General features: G+C 52.0%; 1 protein-coding gene across 1 annotated transcript; it reads left to right on the top strand.

The window, feature by feature from the left end:
- The first annotated feature begins 3,113 nt into the window (after positions 1-3,113).
- Sncb (synuclein, beta) lies at positions 3,114-12,005 on the top strand. The gene is made up of 6 exons (XM_005376395.2): positions 3,114-3,429; positions 4,059-4,188; positions 7,028-7,069; positions 7,249-7,367; positions 10,958-11,047; positions 11,371-12,005. Exons 2-6 carry the CDS (start codon positions 4,068-4,070, stop codon positions 11,401-11,403), a joined length of 405 nt encoding a protein of 134 aa, XP_005376452.1. The 5' UTR covers positions 3,114-3,429; positions 4,059-4,067; the 3' UTR covers positions 11,404-12,005.
- Positions 12,006-19,626: the final 7,621 nt, after the last annotated feature.

Below are 19,626 nucleotides of genomic sequence, written 5' to 3'. Positions count from 1 at the left end.
ACCTGTTCATGGATAGCCAGAATCAATATAGTCAAAATGGTCATTCTCCCAAAACTAATACACAGATTTGATGAAATCCCAATCAAAATACCAACAATATTCTTCACAGAAATAGAAAAAACAATTTTAAAATTCATATAGAACCAGAAGGGACCCAGAATAGCACAAAGAGTACTGGGAACAGGAACAAAGCAGGAAACATTATAATCCTAGATTGCAAGTTATATTACAAAGCTATAGTGATAAAAACAACATGGTACTGGCAAAAAACCAGACATGTGGACCAGTGGAATAGACTAGGGGATGCTGGTAAGGCTTCTAGGTATCTTCCTGAAAAAGTTAAAGATATAGTGACACATATACCTGTATTTATAGCAGCAGAATTCATAACAGCTAAATTGTGGATGTGACTTACGTGTCCATCAGTGGATGAATGGATAAGGAATATGTGGTATTTATACACAGCGAAGCACTACTCTGCCATAAAGATGGATAAGCTTGAGTCATTTGTAGGAAAATGGATGTACCTTGACACAATAATTTTAAGTGAAATAAATCAGACACACGAGCTTAAGTATCACATGGTTTTTCTTATACGAGAAACCCACAATGTAAATAAAAAGCAAAATAAAATATAAACAATAGGAAACAGGGAGATAGGTCTTTGCAAAAAACGATGAGATCAAGAAACAGAGCCACACAAATCACTTGTAGCTAATATAAGCAGATAGGAGTTTATTAACAAATTCTGGGCAGCTCAAAGTGATGCCTCAAATCCTACCACCCAGCTGGCCCATGGAGTCTCTTCTGATGCTGCAGGTGGGCATGACAGTGCTGTTGCCCTGTTGGTGCCGGACACTTCCAGAATGAGTGCTGCCTGTGGTTCTGGCAAGAGCTGCCTCCGCCAATACCACCACTTCAGGACACACTCCCCTCCTGCTGCTGCTCCTTGCTCTCACCAGCCTTAAGTTCCCAGTCAGGGCTGGTGAGTCTGAGGCTGCGCATGTTAGGCACATATTCAGGCTGCAAGGAAGGCTACAAAAGCAAGTATTTGGCCAGGCGTGGTGGCACATGCCTGTAATCCCCCCAGCACTCAGGAGGCTGAGGCAGGAGGACCATTGCGAGTTCAAGACCAGCCTGGGCTACAAAGTGAGCCCAAGGCCAGCCTGAACTGCATAGCGAGACCCTGTCTCAAAAAGACAAAGACAAAAAAAAAAAGCACATATTTGGCATGGTCAGTTCTTAGCAGGGGAGGTAGGCTCTGCCTCCTAAGGGAGGCCCCAAACATAGGAAGAGAGCAAGTCTAATGCCATGGAACCAAAAATGTCTCCCATACTAGTTTCTAATATCACACTATCCAAAGTAAAGTAATCAAACAACACAAAGAAGGAAGTGATGAACTTAAAAGTCTCCCTTCCTGAGCCTTCTTGGGCCCACTTGCCAGAAGGACTAACAGTGAGCTGTATTCTGCAAGTATGCAGAGGCGTCTTCTTTATATCTGGCTATAAATAAGTACAGCCATCCCTCAGTATCCACAGGGGATGGGCTCCAGAACCCTCAGCAGATACCAAAGTCAGCGGATCCACAAGCCCCTCAATCAAATGGTATTTGCATCAAATGCACCCACATCCTCCTGTGTACTTTAAATCACCTTTAGGTACTTTTTTTTTTTTCCAGTACCGGGAATCAAACTGACGACCTTGTGCTTGCCAGGCAGGCGCAGTGCCGATGAGCTAAATCCCCAGCCCCACCTCTAGGTACTTAAAATATAATACAAATGCTACGTCAATAGTAGTTATACTGTATTGCTTAGAAAATGACAGGAAAAAAGTCCCTACATGTTCAGGACAGATCCAATTTTTTCCAAGTATTTTTGATCCATGGTTGGTTGAATACAAGGGGTGAACTGTATGCATATATTTGTATACAAGGTGCCTGTGTATAATGTATAATAAGTGATATGTATGTGTATACATCAGCATATACTTATATAAATATATTTTGATACCAAAATTTATATATTTATATGCATTTCATATCTTATCTATAAGTATATATGTAATTTTTTCTGTGTCAAAATTGGCCCATTCAACACATTTCCATCTAACATGCTGCTTCTCTCTACACCCCCATATCTTGACCTATTCCCATGCCAGGGCACAGCGGCCCGCTCATCCTTCCTGACCCCAGCACAGCATGTCACTGGGTGGGTGTGCTCTACCTAACTAGCCAGTCCTCTGCAAATGGACATTTGGATTCTTTGCAATTTTTGTGCACCAATAAACCCTACTGCCAGGAACATCCCTGCACAAATGTCTGTGTAGAGATTCATGGAATAAATTCCTGGAAGGGGATATTTGGCTCAAAAGGAGCATGCACTTGTGCTATCGGTAAACAGTGCCAAACTGCCTTCCAAAAACTCTGCACCAATTTTCAGCGCAGTCTTATCAGCGGCATGTGAGCATCCTCCCGCCCTCCCCCCTCCCTGCCCTGCGCAGTCTGGCTGCTGGATCCCCTTCCCTCTTCGCCTATCACTTGCACAGCCTGCATTTCTGGCCACAGTGCCTTTACCCGTGCTACCTCCACAGCCTAAACTCTCCTTTCCATTTGTCTGTCAGATAAAAACTCATCTGTCCTATAAGGTCCTGGCCGTGACAATACTTCTTCACTGCATCCCGCATTCCCTGAGCTCTCAGGGTTCCTTTCCTCTAAGACACCACACACACACACACACACACACACACACACACACACACACAGTGGAATCTCCAGAGCAGAGACCTTGTTTTCTTTTTCCACCATCTGTACCCCTTGAACCCGAGCCACCTAGAAGCGCTCAATAGTCACGCGTCCAGTCAGCCATCCGTTTTAGAGAAGGGGAACCGCTTTGGGAAACGACAGCCGGGCAACCTGAGGTTTCATAGTCAGTGACGACGGCAGCTAGGATTTCAGCCCGTCTGAACTCCAATCCCGACCGCTTTATTTCTTCCCCACTCCCAGCACGTCGCATCATCGCTCTCCCCTATCCCCAAAAGACTACGAGCCTCGCAGCGGCGTATCGGAGGCCCGCCCCTGGAGGCTCGTCTGCTCCGGGGAGATGTCACCCTCCCCGCCCCCTGTCAGTCAGGCGGAGGGGGCGGTGCGGCCGCCAGAGGGGGCGCTGAGCTCAGAGCTGCCGCAGCGCCGGAGCTGGAGCCGAAGCCCGAGCGCGCGAGCGAGCTGGGTGCTAGGAGTACTCCTGGTGGCAACGCAGCCAAGGCCCGGGCACTACTGCGCCCCTGCTCAGGACCCGTGACCCGAGCGCCTGGCCGCGGCTGGATACCCCGCTGGCCAGGAGCTCGCCCCCGCCGGCCCTAGCCGAGCCCCCTGGTCTGCTCGCTGCAGCTGCTGCAGCCACCACTACATTCCCAGCCCGGGCCCCGCATCCAGGTTAGGCGGCCGCGCGCCGGGGATGGGGAATGGGCTGGGGACCCGGAGGGACTGGGGCAGGGTGAGGCAGGGGCTGGAGAAGGCACCGGGGCTGGAAGGGGATGGAAAATGGAGCGGGGCTGCAGTGAGAGGGTGGTGCGCATCAGTGTGCACCCCCGGGTACGTGTGTCTGTTTCTCTGGGTTTGTAACTGCCTGAGTGGCCGTGTGGACGTGCGTGCGAGCTCGTGTGTGTCGGGGGTCCGTGCGCGTCTGAGCGTCTGCATGTCCTGTATGTGCACGTGAGCGTGTCCGTGGTGTATGTTTGTGTGCATGACCGTGTGACTGTCGTGTGTGTGCTGGCGGACCGCGGGTCTTCGCGCCGAGCCCAGCATCCCGGTTCTACGGGGCTGCAGGTTGCAGGGCTCCGGATAACAGAGGCCGTGGCCCCTCCCGCGTCCTGGGTTTCAAGGACGCTGGGACTCGCCGCAGCCCTCAGGCCTCGCACTGGGGAGTCCGAGGAGGAGGAAGGGGCTCTGGGCCCAGAAGGGGCGCCAAGACCCGGCGGTGCGGGGGTGCGCCGCGTCCCTCGGGAAGGGCTGGGTGGGGGTGCGGAGCCAGAGCTCCGGTGCCGTGTCTTCGCCCTTCCCAGGCCGCCAGGATGGACGTGTTCATGAAGGGCCTGTCCATGGCCAAGGAGGGCGTTGTGGCTGCCGCTGAGAAAACCAAGCAGGGGGTCACCGAAGCCGCGGAGAAGACCAAGGAGGGCGTCCTCTACGTCGGTGGGCTAGGGCGGGGCTTATGGGGCGGCGGGACTCGGGTATCCTCTGAGGGTTTGGGGACGGGGTCCTCAGAGAGAGTAAGTGACCCTGGCAGGAGAATATGAGTCAGCAGACGGGGCGGGGTCAGCAGGGGTCACTGAGGACATAGCCCAGGGAAGCCGGGGTTGGTTAAGGGTTGAAGGCGGGATTCTGCTGAAAGACCAGGGACGACTGCAGTGATCAAAGCGGAGAGCCTCCTTTTTACAAATTTCTATTACCATTATTAATAGTTACCTGGTTTTGAACCCATGCTCTAGACCAAGTGCTGTATAAATTATGATTAGATCCATTACTTCATTCAATGCTCCCAGCCCATTCCACAGATCAGGGACACTGGGGCTCCCAGGGGCTTACCTACCTTGCTCAAGGTCACACAGCTGATTAAACCGGAAGCTAGGGTCTGAACCCCGCTTTTGAGACTCTGAAGCCCCACCCTGTGTGGGCCGTCCCTCCCCTATTAGTCCTGGCTCCTCCAGCCATCACCAGGGCTGGGTTGCTTACCAGGTCCCTCTGCCCCCAGCGCCTGTGGCTCCACTGTCACCAGTTCTCTTGTCCACCCTTCTGGAAGCTGCCAGCTGGTGTCACGAGAAAGGCCAGGTGGTTAAAATCTCTCTTCCTAAGCGCGAAAGGAGCTCATAGGGTCATTTACATAAAGAGAGAATGGGCTGGAATTTACACTTACTGTTTTCTGGAGCCCGTATGGTGACTGGAGGCTTGCTTGTGTGCAGCAGGTACAAGTGTTCCTTATACAGGCTTAATGGGGCTAGTAAGCTGCCCAAAGATCGCAGTAGATTTGAACTGTGCAAATTCGAACATTCTGTGCCCACTTACTATGCACCAAGCATCGTGCGTTCCTGGGGATGTACCAGTGAACAGCAGGTGACGAGGTGCCTCATCTCCTCGTGACATAGAGCATTTTCATGGTAGAGCTTGGGATAGGATAGAAAGAGGTGACATTTGAGCTTGAATAATAGGGGTCAGCTGAGGGATGGGTTGGGCAGAAAAGGTAGGTATGAGGGCTTTTGAATGCACAGAAAGCAGAGGGCACAGAGCAATGGCAGGAAATGAGCTCAGGTGGGGAGGCAAGAGCCAGGTCCTTGTAAGGCCAGAGCAAAACATTCCTGTAATTGCAGTGGGAGACTGTAAGCAACAGACTACATGATCTGACTTCAGTTTAGAGAGGTCTCTCAGGCCTTTAGGGACACAGCAAATTGCAGGGAGTCCCATTAGGAAATAGTGTAGCCACCAGAAGAGAGGGTGGCCTGGGTGAGGGCAGTGGTGATAGAAACAAGGAAAAGCCTTGAGCCCACATCTGCCCGACCCCAGCCCTGGCCTCCCTCCTGCCTCCTTGCCAGCCCTATCGCTCCACTCCTGTAACCCCTGGCATTCCTGTCACTGTCTCTTCTAACAGACGGCACCCCTGCAAGCCACACTGCCCTCCTCTTCAGATTGGCACCCCCTGTTCCTCCCCTGCCCAGGATCCCCCAAAAAAGCACCCCCAGTCCCTGCACATTAAAGCCTCAGCACCCTGTAGCCTAGCATTTGTGCCCTTCGTGACCCTGTCTCGGTCTACATTCCAGTTTCATTTCTTAACATGCCCATTTTTCCTGGCACGTGGGCCCAGTCGCACTTCTGTGCCTTGCTGCATGGTTCTCTGAACCCGAGTCACCCTCCTTCCAGAATACTTGCCTACTCCCCATTTCTCCAAGCCCAGGCAATATCCATTTTGCCCTCATGAAGCCCTTGGGGGCTACTGCTTGAGGTCCCCATTACTTGAGGTCCAGAAACTGAACCTGCTCCCCTCTTACCCCATTCAGTGAGTGACTAGCCCAGGTCCTGACACAGAGCAAACAAACATTTGCAGGAGGAGTGAATGAGGGCCATGCAACCTGCCCACTCTTTTCTCTGGGTTCTGGATGGCCTTTGCCATCAGCATCTTCTGTCCACATTGGCCTCACCTTCTGCTCTGTCCATAGGTCTCACCTCCCCGAGGCCCCTTCTGAGCTCAACATCAGTTGTCCAGGTTGCTAAATCCTCAACTGAGAGACTCCCCATTCCCTGGGGACTCCCCACCCCAGCTCAGGGCTTCTTGCCTTTCCTAGCAGCCTTCCCATATTGCTGTGACCAAGGCGCTCCCTGCCCGGGAAGGCCCAGCCAATGGAAGGGGTGCCCAACACAATCTTCACATCACCTTTAGACCCACCTGAACCTAAGACTCCACTTTAAACACAATGAAGGGTCTGACCCTTGTTAAGAGAGAATGTAGAATAAATGGAGTAGTGGGACATGGACAGTCACACGTAGGGGCACTGGGAGCACCTTTCAAAATACATAGCTTTGTTCCCCCAGCTCCACTTGGCTCCCAACCTAGGTCATGCACTCCTACAGTACTTGGCAGCAGGGATTTTCACAAACACCTGAATTTGAATGCCCATTTGGACACTTACTGGTTTCAGGGCTTTCCAAGCTTCTGTTTCCCACTCAGCTACCCACCTTGCAGGCTGGGGAGAGGAGTGCATGAAATGGTGTGGGTCACTGCTTTGCAGCCACTGAGGGGAGGTACAGGTGTCAGGCCAACAGGGAGAACTAGGAAGCCTAAGAAAGGAGGCGTGGGGCCCAGTATGATTAATATGGGGGAAGGACTTGTAAGACATGGGTACCAGCAAGGTGGGAATGGGCCCAGGGTACCCACTGTTACCTGTGCATCCTTCTGCCCAGGCTATAACCCCTGTGCCGTGCTGGCATCTCTGTTCCCTTAGCTCAGACTCCTTACATGTGCTCTTTGTTTTTCTTCCTACAGGAAGCAAGACCCGAGAGGGGGTGGTACAAGGTGTGGCCTCAGGTACCAGCCCAGCCCTGGCACAGTCCCCTTCCCTATCATCAGGCCCGGAGAGCGGGAGGGCTCCCAAGGCTTCTGCGGGGGTACCCTGGGGAGAACAGGCCATGAGACGTTATATAGGGGAATCTGTGCCTCCTTAACCCTGCCCCTCAACCCCTTCTCCACATTCCTTGATGCTCCAGTGGCTGAGAAAACCAAGGAGCAGGCGTCACATCTGGGAGGAGCTGTGTTCTCTGGGGCTGGGAACATAGCGGCAGCCACAGGCCTGGTAAAGAAGGAGGAGTTTCCCACGGACCTGAAGGTGAGTGACTGTCTGCCACACGTATGTTCCCTCTCACACACACACACCAGGCACACAAATAAACAGTATTCTCCCCTGCACCCTTGGCCAGCCTGGGGCACAGACATCCTTGTCTTCCATTCTACAGGGCTCAGAATGAGGCCATCTGTGCACTCGGATTGTGTGTGCAGATGCGCTGCTCCCTGTGACGGGGACCCAGAACTGGCTGTGTGCATGATCCCACTTGCCAGTGTGACCCGGCTCACTTCTGGCCACATCTGCAGGTGTCATTCATTTTATTAAATGAATGTCAGTGTCAGCAAGGAGTTGTCCTAGAGGCTCCTGCAGTCAGTAGGATTCTCTGTTTACGCAGCTGATGTAGTGGGGAGAGATGGTAAAAAGCAAGCCAATAAACCAGGTGACTTCCAACTGGGATAGGTGCTGGGAAGAAAAGACAACAAAGATAGTAGGATAAAGTCAAAGGGGGAGAGAGCTACTTGAGCCAGAAGGTCTTCACTGAGAACGTGATTTCTGAGCCAACACCCAGGGGATGAGATAGATGTGCAAGAAGTGTACTTCAGACAGTTAACAATGGCAAATACAAAGGCCCGAAGGCAGGTGTGAGCAGGTATATGGTGGGAGGGGTCTGCTCATCACATATTTGTTTCTCCAGTGGAGTGATAGTGGCTACACATGTAAGCATGAGGACAGAGGACTCCATCAGAACATCCCGTAGGGAAAGAGCTGTGAGCTCTTGAGCCCCATGGAGCAACTGTACTATTCACTGGCTGTGTGGCCATGGACAGCTACCCCTAGCCTGATTATCTGCCAGTAACATGGAAGATGAACACAATAGTCCTTAGGCAGGTTAGAGATAATACAGACGAGAAATTCTCAAAATTTAAACATGTATCAGCATCACCAGGAGGCTGTGTGAAAATATAGGTCAACCCCATCCCTAGAACTTCTGGTTCAGTAGGTCTGAGGGGGGCCCAAGAATTTCTGTTTCTAACAAGTATGCAGGTGATGCCAATGCCCCAATCCCAGGGGCAACACTTTTTGAACCACCGAGACACAGGCAGAGCCTGGCTTCCATACAGTGAGTGGTCCATTTGGCCACATGGTCATACAAGCAGGTTGTGTCTGCCCCCAGGGGATCGTGTGACAACAGGTAGGCATGGAGGTGTACCACAAGGACAGTGTGCCCTGTGCAACTATATGTACATCTAGACATTCCTCCTGTGAGTCCCTGTGTCTGTGCCCACACGTGGAAGTGGAGGCTCTTCAACATTTGGTTTGGATGATCAGGGTGCCATCTAGCTGAATGTATCTACCGGCTGGGGAGACCCCATTACCACCTTCCACGCCAGACATTTTGCAGTTGGTTCGTTCCATGTGTCAAAGCTTAGGTCTTCACTCAGTAGTTCTGGTCCCAGTGCTGTCTCCACATTTTACCATTTATATAATTTCTATTTCCTGTAATCATGTTACCAGTGATCATTCCCATCCATTGATCCCTAGACATTTTACTTGGAGTGACTCAGTGAATCTTCACAGTGTTGCTTTGAGAAAGGTACCATTACTGGCCCATTTTACAAATAGAGGAACTGAGGCTCAGAGGTGACGTGACTTACCAAAGACCTCCTGGCCTCCTTCTCTTGTAAGGTTGTTGGGATCATAAGCTTAGGTCCACATCACGGGAGTCACTTTGTGCCAACACAGGCCCAGGCCCTGTACTAGCTGCTGGGGTAGAGAGAGAGAGGCAGATCCGGGCCTGATATGCCATCCTGAGGGCCTTCGTGACAGGTCTTTGCACACAGTCATTTCTTTCTGGCCATTTTTCTCCTACCAGTGCTTGGAAACACCTCTTGGCTGCCCTCTCAAGGGACTCAAGGTTAGAGTTACAATCCAAACAGCAACACTTCAAGGCTCTCAGGGGTGCAGGAACCCAGGCAAGCTCACAGCCAGCATTTCTGATAATTTCCACCTTCCAGCTTGCTTTCAGCCCATTATCATGGAGTCCTCATCATAGTTCCTCAAAGCACACAGCCTTACCTCATCCTCCATCCCAGGCTGCTGTGATTTGAGGTGAAATGATGCCAGATAGCTAGCAAATGGCCAGGCTGGGATTAAGTGAATTTTTTGTTTGTTTTGGTGCTGGGGCTGGATCTCAGGGTCTCCTATTTACCTAGCATGTGCTCTACCACTGAACTATATACCTGACCCTTAAGTAACTTTTTATTGAAGTACAACGAACATGCAAAAAGCATGCAGCCCCATGAAATTTTCAGAAGGGGAACTCCCCTATGTCACCAACAGTCAGCTCAAAACATCAGCCCCCGCAACACATCCTTTGTTCTGCCTTCCTAGTCCCTGCCCCTAAAGCCAGGGCTAGGCAGAGACAAGGGAAGGGTGGCCAGCACCCACTCATGGGGCTACATCTTTAGGACCCTGGAAGTGAATGCTTCCCTAGCACATGAACCCTGTGCACCTCACTTACCTCACCTCAATCTTGGCCTTATATACCCCCACAAGAGTACCTGCTTCCTCACTTCTACCACCGCAAATTAGGTGTTTTTTTTTTAACTTCATGTAAATATCTTCATAAAGTACATCCTACTGTCGTTCCTTACTCTTGGGTGCTATTCCGCTGTGTGACTAGACCACAATGTACACGTTCATTCTGTATGCACATATAGCACGCAGGACAGGATTTATAACACTGTATTTCTTCCCTGAATTCTGGTCATAGCTGAGTGACTTGGGGCAAACACTTCCCCATTTCCTGTGCCTTGGTATACCCATCTCTGCAGTAGGAGGAATAAAGCGGGGCAGGAGCTGTAAACTCATGGGTCCACACGGACAGGGACGGTTTCATGTGTCCGTATGTGCAACCAGCTCAGTCCTGTTTTGTGCACATACATGTGCTCACCTCCAGGTGGCCAGCCATGGATTTGGCAGCCCCCCATGTGCATGCCTGCTGATCTGTGCCTAGCTGGGCAGCAGATGCAAGGGGGAGGGGAGAGTCTTAGCTCACACATCCAAGCAACACCAGGAGCTGTTGCTTCCAGCTTATCCTAAAATAGCAACAGTGAAGAAACCAGGCCATGCTGGGCCCTGGGGGAGGGATGAGTGGAGGGTGGCTGGGGAATGGCTCAGAGCCCCTGCCCATCCCTGTCCCTAAGCCTCCATCTCCCTCCGGCCCTGGAGGGGAGTCTCCATGGTTCTCTCTGGGGTCCTGCCATCCAGTGGAGCCAGACACAAAGGAGAGAGGGACAAATGGGTGACTGAGTGTGCTGTCTCTCCCCCTATTCCAATCCAGTCACAAATGATGGATGCGCAGAGGCTGCCAAGTGCTGGGGGAGAGGCACAGAGAGCCTTAGCACCCTGGCCCCCAACACTCCCAGCTTGGGGTGATGGTCAGGAAGGATTTCACTCTCATACCACCCCACTTCCAAGGTGCTCCAAATAAAAGGTTTCATTAAAAATTCTTGCACTGCTAACCCTTCCTTGCCTTCCCCCATGCTTCCAATCAGCCAGAGGCTTTACTCGCATAGATTTCCCGGGCTCTCCCTGCTGTCCTCACCAGCCTTGCCCTTCTCTGCCCACAGCCAGAGGAAGTGGCGCAGGAAGCTGCTGAGGAGCCACTAATTGAGCCCTTGATGGAGCCAGAAGGGGAAAGTTATGAGGAGCCACCCCAGGTGAGGGGGTAGCAGGGCCGGGTGGGTCTCTGGGCAGCCAGGAAGATTGCTGCCGATTCTGGCCCTGGTGGGTGGTCCCTTGCATGATAAGGTTGGGAACTGCACTTAGAACCAGGCGGCAGGAAGCGGAAGGATGGAGGGGAGAACAGATGGGCCTAAAAGAGCCCAGGGAATCCTGCTGTCCCTCACTCTAGGTCCCTCCAGGCCTAAGGGGAGGGGTGCGCAATCCCTCCGGAGGGATCCGGCGGCCAGGCTTGGCTGTTGGTCTCCAATTCCCCCTTTCCTTTTGCTCTTCTCTACCTCATCCTACCCCTCTGATGCAGGAGGAGTATCAGGAATATGAGCCAGAGGCCTAAGGGAGCGGGACGGCCCCCCACCAGCAGCACAATTCCTTCCCTGTCCCTGCCCCACCCCCCAGAGCCAGGGCTGTCCTTCTACCCTTTCCCCAGAACACGAGATCTTCCTTCTCCGAGGCGCCCCCTTGGAGCCTGTTGTGTCTGTCTATCTGTCTGTCCTACCCGCCCGCGTCCAACCCTGGGGCATGGACTGGGCCGGGGCTTCCACCGCGGCTAGGAGTCTCTGTGGCCCCCTGTGGTCCCACCCTGTCCAGTGTCTGTGCGGATGTAGCATGTTTTATGTATTTTTAAACGAAGATAGAAAAGTGATGGCTCCTCCAACACCCCCGACAGAGGTTCTCCGAGGGGGCTCCCGGGCAGCCCCCGAGCACTCCATCCCACACCCACATCGACCCCAAGAACATTTTTTTTTTTTAACCAAAACCAGGAGCCAGGCTGTGCCACGCCCTCTCCCCCAGCCGGCCCGGTCGGAGCGCGGGCATCGTGTGTTGTGATTGTGGCATGGAGAGCCCCCTCCCCCACCCCGTGTGAGCGTGTCCCGGGCGGGCGGGCCCGACCGCCCCCACCCGCGTGTGTCCATGAATAAAGCCAATCTGTCTGTAGCCAGCGCCACATGGACAGGGCTGAGCGCGTGTGGCGGAGGCAGGTGGGCTTCCGGGACCCGGAGTGGCCCTCTGCTCTTTGGGGTCTGCCACACTCTACCCAAGCACAGCACTGACTACCGGGACCTGGACTTCTCCATCTTCTACTCTTCGTCCCCGCCCAAGACCTGGAGGGGAGGAGGAGGGTCTCCCCGGGTTGGGACGCACCTTGACTGGGAGGCGGAAAGGTGGTTCGGGGGCGCCACCTGCTGGGCCGCAACGCGCTTATTGGGGTACAAGGCCAAGGGAAGCCCCGCGCCGCACAGGCAGGGGGCACGCGCGCGCACGTACGCAGGTCCTCAGGAGCGAACCCGCGTGTACGTACCCGGGCCAGTGCACACGTGCAGACGCGCGCGCTCTCAGTTCCACCTGCGGCTGGGAGAAGCCTTCAAAAACCAGCCGTGCTGACCCAGAAAGACGCCGTTACACGCAGACAGACCTCTTCCCGCGGCAGGACGTGTACACCTGCACACACCTACCCACACCTGCCCAACGCAGAAAAACTCAGCTTAGGGTAGGGGAAATGGGCCAGTTCCAGAAGAGGACAGAGAGCTGGCATGAGGTGTTCTCCTCCTCCTAGAGGGGCGCCTGAAAGTTTTGAGTTCTCGGCCGAAGTGGGTCTGTAGACCTCCCGGAAGGAGTCCAGGAGCTTGGAGCTGACCAGGATCGGTACTAGAGGGACAACAATACCGCCTCAGAGTGAGGAAGAAAAGGGCGCTATCCTGTGGGTTCTGCGCAGAGGCCCCACCCCGGCAGAGAGAAAACGCTGCCTTTATTGGCTCAGAGGCTTCCGCTCCAGGCCCCGCCCCTATTTGCGCAGCGCCCCTGCCCTCTTTAGCTGCAGAGGCTCCGCCCCTGCCTTGCAGGCGTCGGGCAGGGCTTTGCCGCAGAGGCCCCCAGCCTCGCCGCGAAGACCCGCCCTCTTTCACGCCTCAGCCAGGACTCAGTGGGGAGTCGAAGCCCAAGCTGAAGCTCTTCAGCCCCAAACATGGATGATGCTTGCTCTATTTACTCAACCCCCGAGCATCTGCGCCTCCTTCTCCCCGGGATCGTCGGAGGCGAGACGATTCCAAGCCTGGAAAGGCCTCGAGCACGGCAGGAGACCAACCAGTCTGCTCGGGTCACCTTGGCCTGCAGTGTGTGTGTGTGTGGGGGGGGTGTCTTTATTTCCGGAAGCAGGAAGCAGCTGGCAGATGAGCCCTGAGAGTGTGTGTGTGTCCGTGTGCATGTGCGTGTCAGTGTGTCTGTGTTTAGAGAGAACTGGTGAGTTTGGAGTCTCTGACTCGAGTGAGGGTTTGAGGAGCATGAAATCCCTTTGGGTTTGAATTAAATCACTATGTGCGACTCGCGATCTTTGGGGATGGCAAACTCACGACCCTCGGGCTGAATAGGCCTCTGGATACGTTCCATTTGCTACACCAGGTTTTAAATTTTTAAAATTTGAATACCTTTGGGCTGTGCATACCTTTTCCAGTTGGCCATGGACCCTTAGTCGCTTTCCCTTCTTACTGTATTATACCTATCCACTTCATTTTCATGAACTGCCTGCCCTCTAAAGAGTTTGTGACTGCCAATCCAACAACCGCACCCGCTCCTCATTTTTAGATGCCAAAACCAGGTTAACCACCTGGCCTGAGGGGAGATTTATGCCTCCTTCGCAGGTGCCAAGCCCTACACCTGGCCCCACTGAGCATGGTTCTGCTCAGAGAGCAATGTTCTCATCTGTCAGGGTCACTTTAAATGCATTCCAGACACAGGCCCAGAAGCGTCAGCGGAGGATGTCAGCCCTGTGTCAGACAGCAGTGCGTGTGTAAGCCCACACAGCTCATGGGCTCCTCCCACGTGACAGGCACACAGCCATTTCCCAAGTGACCAGTATATCCCAGGCATGTGGTACTTATCGCCATTTATTTCACTTGAAACCAACTTTAAATCTTGCTTGTTGTGAGCCCTATTTATAGATGAGGGTGTGGGGGTCCCAGAGGCAAAGCTCCCTGCCCTAGTCACATTGCTGGGAAGTGGTAAAGGCCATCCTGAGCCCCAAGACTGACTCCAAAGCCCAATGACCTTGGAATTTCCAAAATAGGCATTTTGTAGCTTTGAAGAGAGACAAACAAATGAAGCACACCCACAATAGGAAAATGTGAAGAAGCAGCAATGTGAAGATTACAAACACTTGTGCAATGTCATGGAGCCTAGGAGCAACATTGTGTGTGTGTGTGTGTGTACGTGCACAGGCACACACACATGCACATGCACATACCTGTGGTATAGGCATACATATGTGCTATGTCTATGCCTGTGTTCATGTGTGCACACAGATGCTGCCCATGTGTGCTGTGTGCATTCCCTTAGGATTCAACAGCGTGTTACACGTGGGCTCTGCTCTCAGAAGTGGGTGACTTCAGGGAAGGGTCCTCCAGGCAGACTCCCTGTCACCTCACCTCCCACTGATCATAAAATGATCAACAAGATGATTGCAAGTTCCATGAAGAACACAGAACAATGTGGCAGAGTCAGAGGGAGGGAGTCGGTGAAAAGCCACATTAAGGTGGCCATATCAAGTATCTGAGGAGAAGACATGGAACTAGAACCTGAATGGAAAGAGGGTAGTGTGGGGACATCTCCAGAAGACCAAGAGTTGCAGGTAGAGGAAATACACTCCTCTGGGTTTGAGTGCAAAAGTGTGTAGTCAGCGAGGCTGAGACTGGTCAGGGAGCCTTCCGAAGCCCACGTGCCCAGGTCCACTCCTACTGGCCCCTACTTCCTCTTCCTCTGCTTGTGTTCCTTCCTCCATCGGGACAAGTTGCCCTCAATTCAGCCCATTTAAATCTTTCCTTCTGCTACTACTCATTGGGCCAGAGCAATTTTTTCTCACCACCCTTGTGCTGTTCAGATGCACACAAAAACCCCCATTCCACCCATCCGCACTCAGAATCCTTGCTGGGTGGCTAACTGGAAAGTATCCCTCCCCTTGATGAGGACTGGGGGCTGTCCTCATGTCCCCCCCATTCATCTGTCTACCTACCCCCACTGCCCAGTAATGCAGCTTCCTGGCTTTCTCTGGAACTTTATTTTTGTTTTCTCTCTTCCCTATTTATAGCTCTCTCCCCTCCAAACCATCCCTGCATCTATCCCGTTGCCTAGAAACAAGCTCTGGGCTGAGGGTGGGGGAAGGCCAGACGGAGCCCAGGCAGGGGGAAAGGAAGAGATGTCACCCACTCCCCTCTCAGCACCACCCCCAGGCTTCCAGAAGCCCACTCTGCCCTCTGCCCATCCACCCATGGGTGTTTTTTAAAGAATAAAACAAAATGTGAAAAACAGCCCTTGGTGAAGCCTTTCCAGGCTTCTAAAGGGCATGTGAGTGTGATTTCACTCATACCTCTTAATAGACCCCCCCCCCGCCTGAGGCTTTTTTAGATGGGGAAACTGAGGCTTCGGGAAACAAAGGTCCCGTAACCAAAGCTTTCTCATCAGATGAGCTTTCTCATCTCTCCGTGCTCTGGATTTATTAGCCTTCATCTGAAACACCGAAAGATTTGAAAGCTTAAGTAATTCCACAACCTGTTAATTGCAGGGTGGTAGAGGAAAATGTATCTACAATTCTGCCACCTACCAAGCCACCAGTTATGCCTCAGCCATGCCCTCTTATGTGCCCCTGTAGTGCCCCTGCCATGGCCCAACCATGCTCCTGTAGTGCCCCCAGCATACCTTCCCCATGGCCACTATGCTATAGCCCCGCATGGTCCCCATCAGGCCCCCCAACTGTAAGTCCACAGATTGGAGTGGGAGGCTGAGCTTTCCTCCTAGTTCTGTCATTTCATGCTGTTGGTCCAATCATGCAAACTCTGAGCCTCAATTTGTCCGGCTCCAAGGCCAGGAGGTTAATTTCCACTCCTTAGGGCTAATAGAGAATTTAATAACTGTAGAGTGCTATACAATGTGAGTGATTAACTGGAATAGTTAATATTGTTATTGTTGATACTATTATTAGGGCCGAGAGGTAAGGGAAGGGAACCTAAATGGGCTCTGGGATCAGAGAGGGATCCCCTGGCCTGTGTCCGGACAGAACAAATATGGGTTGAGGCTGCCAGAGAAGCCCTACTGTGCCTATTTTTCCTTCTTAAGTGCTTATTCCCTTCTGTCCTCCCCCAGGCTCCCAAAGGCCCACCTCTGCCTTCCAAACAGGCTTTCTGGGCAAAATGGGGGAGGGGATGCTAAGGAGCAGCTGGGCCATGATTCAGCCTGAGTCACCCATCCAAATTCTGGGGCCGCCCCCAGTCGGGCCAGGGCCTGCAGCTGCTGGGAGTAAGGGAGTTGCAAAGAGGGAGGGTATCTTTGGGTATCAGGGTGTACTTGTACATGCCCAGGCCAGGGAGATTCATGATCTCAGGCCAGCACAGTGATGGTTGGGGGCCATGCAAGGTGGTTAGAGAGGGAAAGGTGAATCCATAAACATCAGTTAGTTATCTGCACTGACTGAGGTGGCAGGTGTGTGTGTGTGGTGTTACATGTATATCTGAGTAGGGCGATGGTATAGCTGGAGTGATTCCCAGCTTTGCCTCTTTCTGTTTCTTTGGCCCTGGCAAGTTACTACTTCTCTGAAGGTCAGCCAGTTTCTTCACCCATGCAATGGGAGTAATAACTGTATCATCGCTGATGGTTTTCCTTAAGGATAAAATAGAATGAAATGATGACCATAGAACACGTAGGAGCCAGTAAACGGCACACTGCCATCATCACCATCTCAGGGAACTTGGGTTATGTGCTGCATGCATGAGGACAGGAGCATATCTGAGTGTCTGTATAAGTCTTAAGGGGTGCCGGGTCTGAGCGTTTCTTGAAAGAGTGTGTGAATGTGTGTTGTGTGTATCCCCCTGATGTACAAGAACTTTATGCAAGAATTTTATAGAAAGTTGGATTTATATGATATTGCCAGTGTCAATACACATACATACAGAGCACACACCTTCCCTAGAGACTGTGATTTTTCTGAAATTCAGCCCTGACCAGGGCCAGTGTACAAGTGAAGGGGTCTAGAACTATGGATACAGTTGTATGGGGACCTTGGACCTCCTCAAAGCCTTCGGCTTCAGGCAAAGCTGGAATGGGAATAGCTGGCTAGGCGATGAGGGTGGGCCAAATTGTGTTTAATGGAATGGATGTGAACACAATATAGTCAAAGACAGGGTGGGCTAGCATGAGATACATTGTGTATGGGGGGGTCACAAGCATGCACAGGGTGGCTTTGGGGGCTGGTTGCTGTCTCTGCTCTGGTACAGTCTGCTTGTCTCCATGGTGCCTGTTGCCACACACGCTTGCTTTTCAGAAAGTCACTGGGATTGTTTATTCCACCCCCGGCCTGGGCGCCAGCCAAGGAGCAGCAGGCACTTGTTTATCTTCTGGTACGTACGAGTGTGTATGGTTCCCCAGTGGCAGACCAACCTGAAATGGGCACATGTACATGCTCAGGGTGTGGGTGACCGTGTTGGTGGTCACAAGGTGAGCCAAAACCCCAAGCCTAGGCTTGCTCTTTCTACACAGGAGCAAAGATGATCCTCCCACAACTATGGACACATCCTCAATTCGGCAATCCCCAAGTTCCTCCAGGAGAATGTGAGAGTCATTTTCCCTTGGTTGGTCCCCTGCTCCACCCCACTACCAGAATGAATCATTGGTCAGTGATCGACCAGGCCTGGGTTACTACCTGTCCCTAGAGCTGGCAGTGAGGTCTGCCCCACCCCACCACATAGACTAGGGTGAGGACGTGATCCCCCATGGAAAGTGGAGATCTATGGTCACAAAAAGGTCCATGGGTTGAACTTGCAGTAACAGTGGCATTCCTCACAAAGAATATATTATGTAAAGGACTTGGTATTTTTTTTTCTCAAAGCTCTGAGAGCCTAGTGCTGTATATGGTGAAGTGAGGTTCAGAGACTCCTCAACCAAGGCCACATAGATAGTAACTGGCAGCCAAGACTGATCCCACACAGACTGCCTCTCTGGCCATTTTGAGTTCTTCCCTTGCCTTAGCAAGTGTTTTGTTTTGTTACTTGAAACTTTTCATTTCAAAAATTGGTATTACCAACAAATCCCTTTGGAACAACAGTGGTCAGAGAGCATAGACGAGGATACAGATGGGAAGACGCCCTGACTGTACCCACAAACCAGACACAGCCAGAACTCCATCCACATATAGTTGGATGCCTTGATCATTTCTGGGCCCATTAGCAGATTTCAAACAAGAGCCTGGATCTTTGTCAAAGAGATGCTCTCCAGCTGTGGGACCCTCCTCCCAATGCATTATGGGCCAGAAGTGTCACACAGTCCCTTGCAACACACCCCAGGGATAGCCATTAAGCAACATCTGCCAGATGCTGGGAGTTGCATACCCAAGGACCCTTGCCCTTGGCCAGAAGAATTCTAAGATAGGCATTTACCTCATTTTCTAAGACTTCCCTGCAGAATTAAGCTTCACTCACCCACTGGGGTAGCTGGCTTAATAACAACCTCTCATTGGCTGCCTTCCCTCCCTGGGCCATCTTTCCATTCCCCTGCTGGTGTCCTTTCACCTCACATATAAATCACATGCTTCAATTTCATCTCAGCCCTGTGAGCTACCCCAGGTACCTGGATCCCACCTTTTCTTCTACCATGAGCATCTGGGCCAAATCCTTGTGTCTGTCCTCACTGGCATCTTCCCTTTTCCCTCAGTCCTGGTTCCTCCTATCAAGATTTCAATGCCTTCAGGTCTCCCCTGTCTTAACCTTCCATCTCCCTGGTCAGAATGCCCTGCCACTTTTCCCTTCAGAGTCCAAACTTCTCAAGAAAGGAATCTACTTGCTTATTCTACTTCCTTACTCTCATTTACTCCCCATACTGCCCTCCACTAAGTTGGCCTTCCACTCCCACCATTCCACTGGAACTGTGCTTATTAAATGTTATGGCTCTTGTCCTAATGTCCACCAAAGCTTCATGTGCTTATAGGTAGGGCTTTTCAGAGGTGGCTGGATCTAGAGTGTGTGATGCTGGGGTCAAGGGTGTGTGATTACTAAATTAGTCCACTGATTGGTTTTGCATAGTTCTGTGCTTGCACATAGTTCTGTGAATAATGGGAAGGCCCACCCTGGTTGTGAGAGCTACTTGCCCTAGCGACACGTAGCCTGGATAGAATATAAGGGACAGAAAGAGGGCTGCTGTCATCGCTTGCTGCTTCTTCAACTATAATTCACTGCTTTGATGCCTTCTGCTCATCGTGAACTGTTTTTCCTCTTTGATGCCCCTCTCCCATGACACCCTGCCTTGGAGCCAGCTGACTATAGACTGAAACCTCTACAAACTGTGAGCTACAATAAACCTTTCCTCCTTTAACTTTGGGTGTTAGGTATTTTGGTCTCAGCGACAAGATAGTAACCAAGACATCAAGTTTCTGGTTACCTTCTTTTCAAACCCAAGGAACACCTTTTGGGTCACATTTTCCCTTCCTGACATGGCTGACACTGCCCTCCTTCAAGGACATTCTCTCCCCTTTGTTTCTGTATGGTTACTCTTTTGGTTTTACTGGCTTCTTAGACTTCTGCTC

The sequence above is a fragment of the Chinchilla lanigera genome, unplaced genomic scaffold, assembly GCF_000276665.1.
Source record: "Chinchilla lanigera isolate Chin_1 unplaced genomic scaffold, ChiLan1.0 scaffold00007, whole genome shotgun sequence".
Classification (NCBI taxonomy): domain Eukaryota; kingdom Metazoa; phylum Chordata; class Mammalia; order Rodentia; family Chinchillidae; genus Chinchilla; species Chinchilla lanigera.
Note: the sequence above shows the minus strand (reverse complement) of the source record. Positions and strands in the feature narration are given on the sequence as shown.

Excerpts from the sequence above, each read along its gene's own strand:
- Sncb (XM_005376395.2), top strand. The coding sequence starts at position 4,068 with ATGGACGTGTTCATGAAGGGCCTGTCCATGGCCAAGGAGGGCGTTGTG. Across the intron at positions 7,368-10,957 it reads AGTTTCCCACGGACCTGAAG|CCAGAGGAAGTGGCGCAGGA; the intron begins GTGAGTGACTGT and ends CTCTGCCCACAG. Across the intron at positions 11,048-11,370 it reads GTTATGAGGAGCCACCCCAG|GAGGAGTATCAGGAATATGA; the intron begins GTGAGGGGGTAG and ends CCTCTGATGCAG.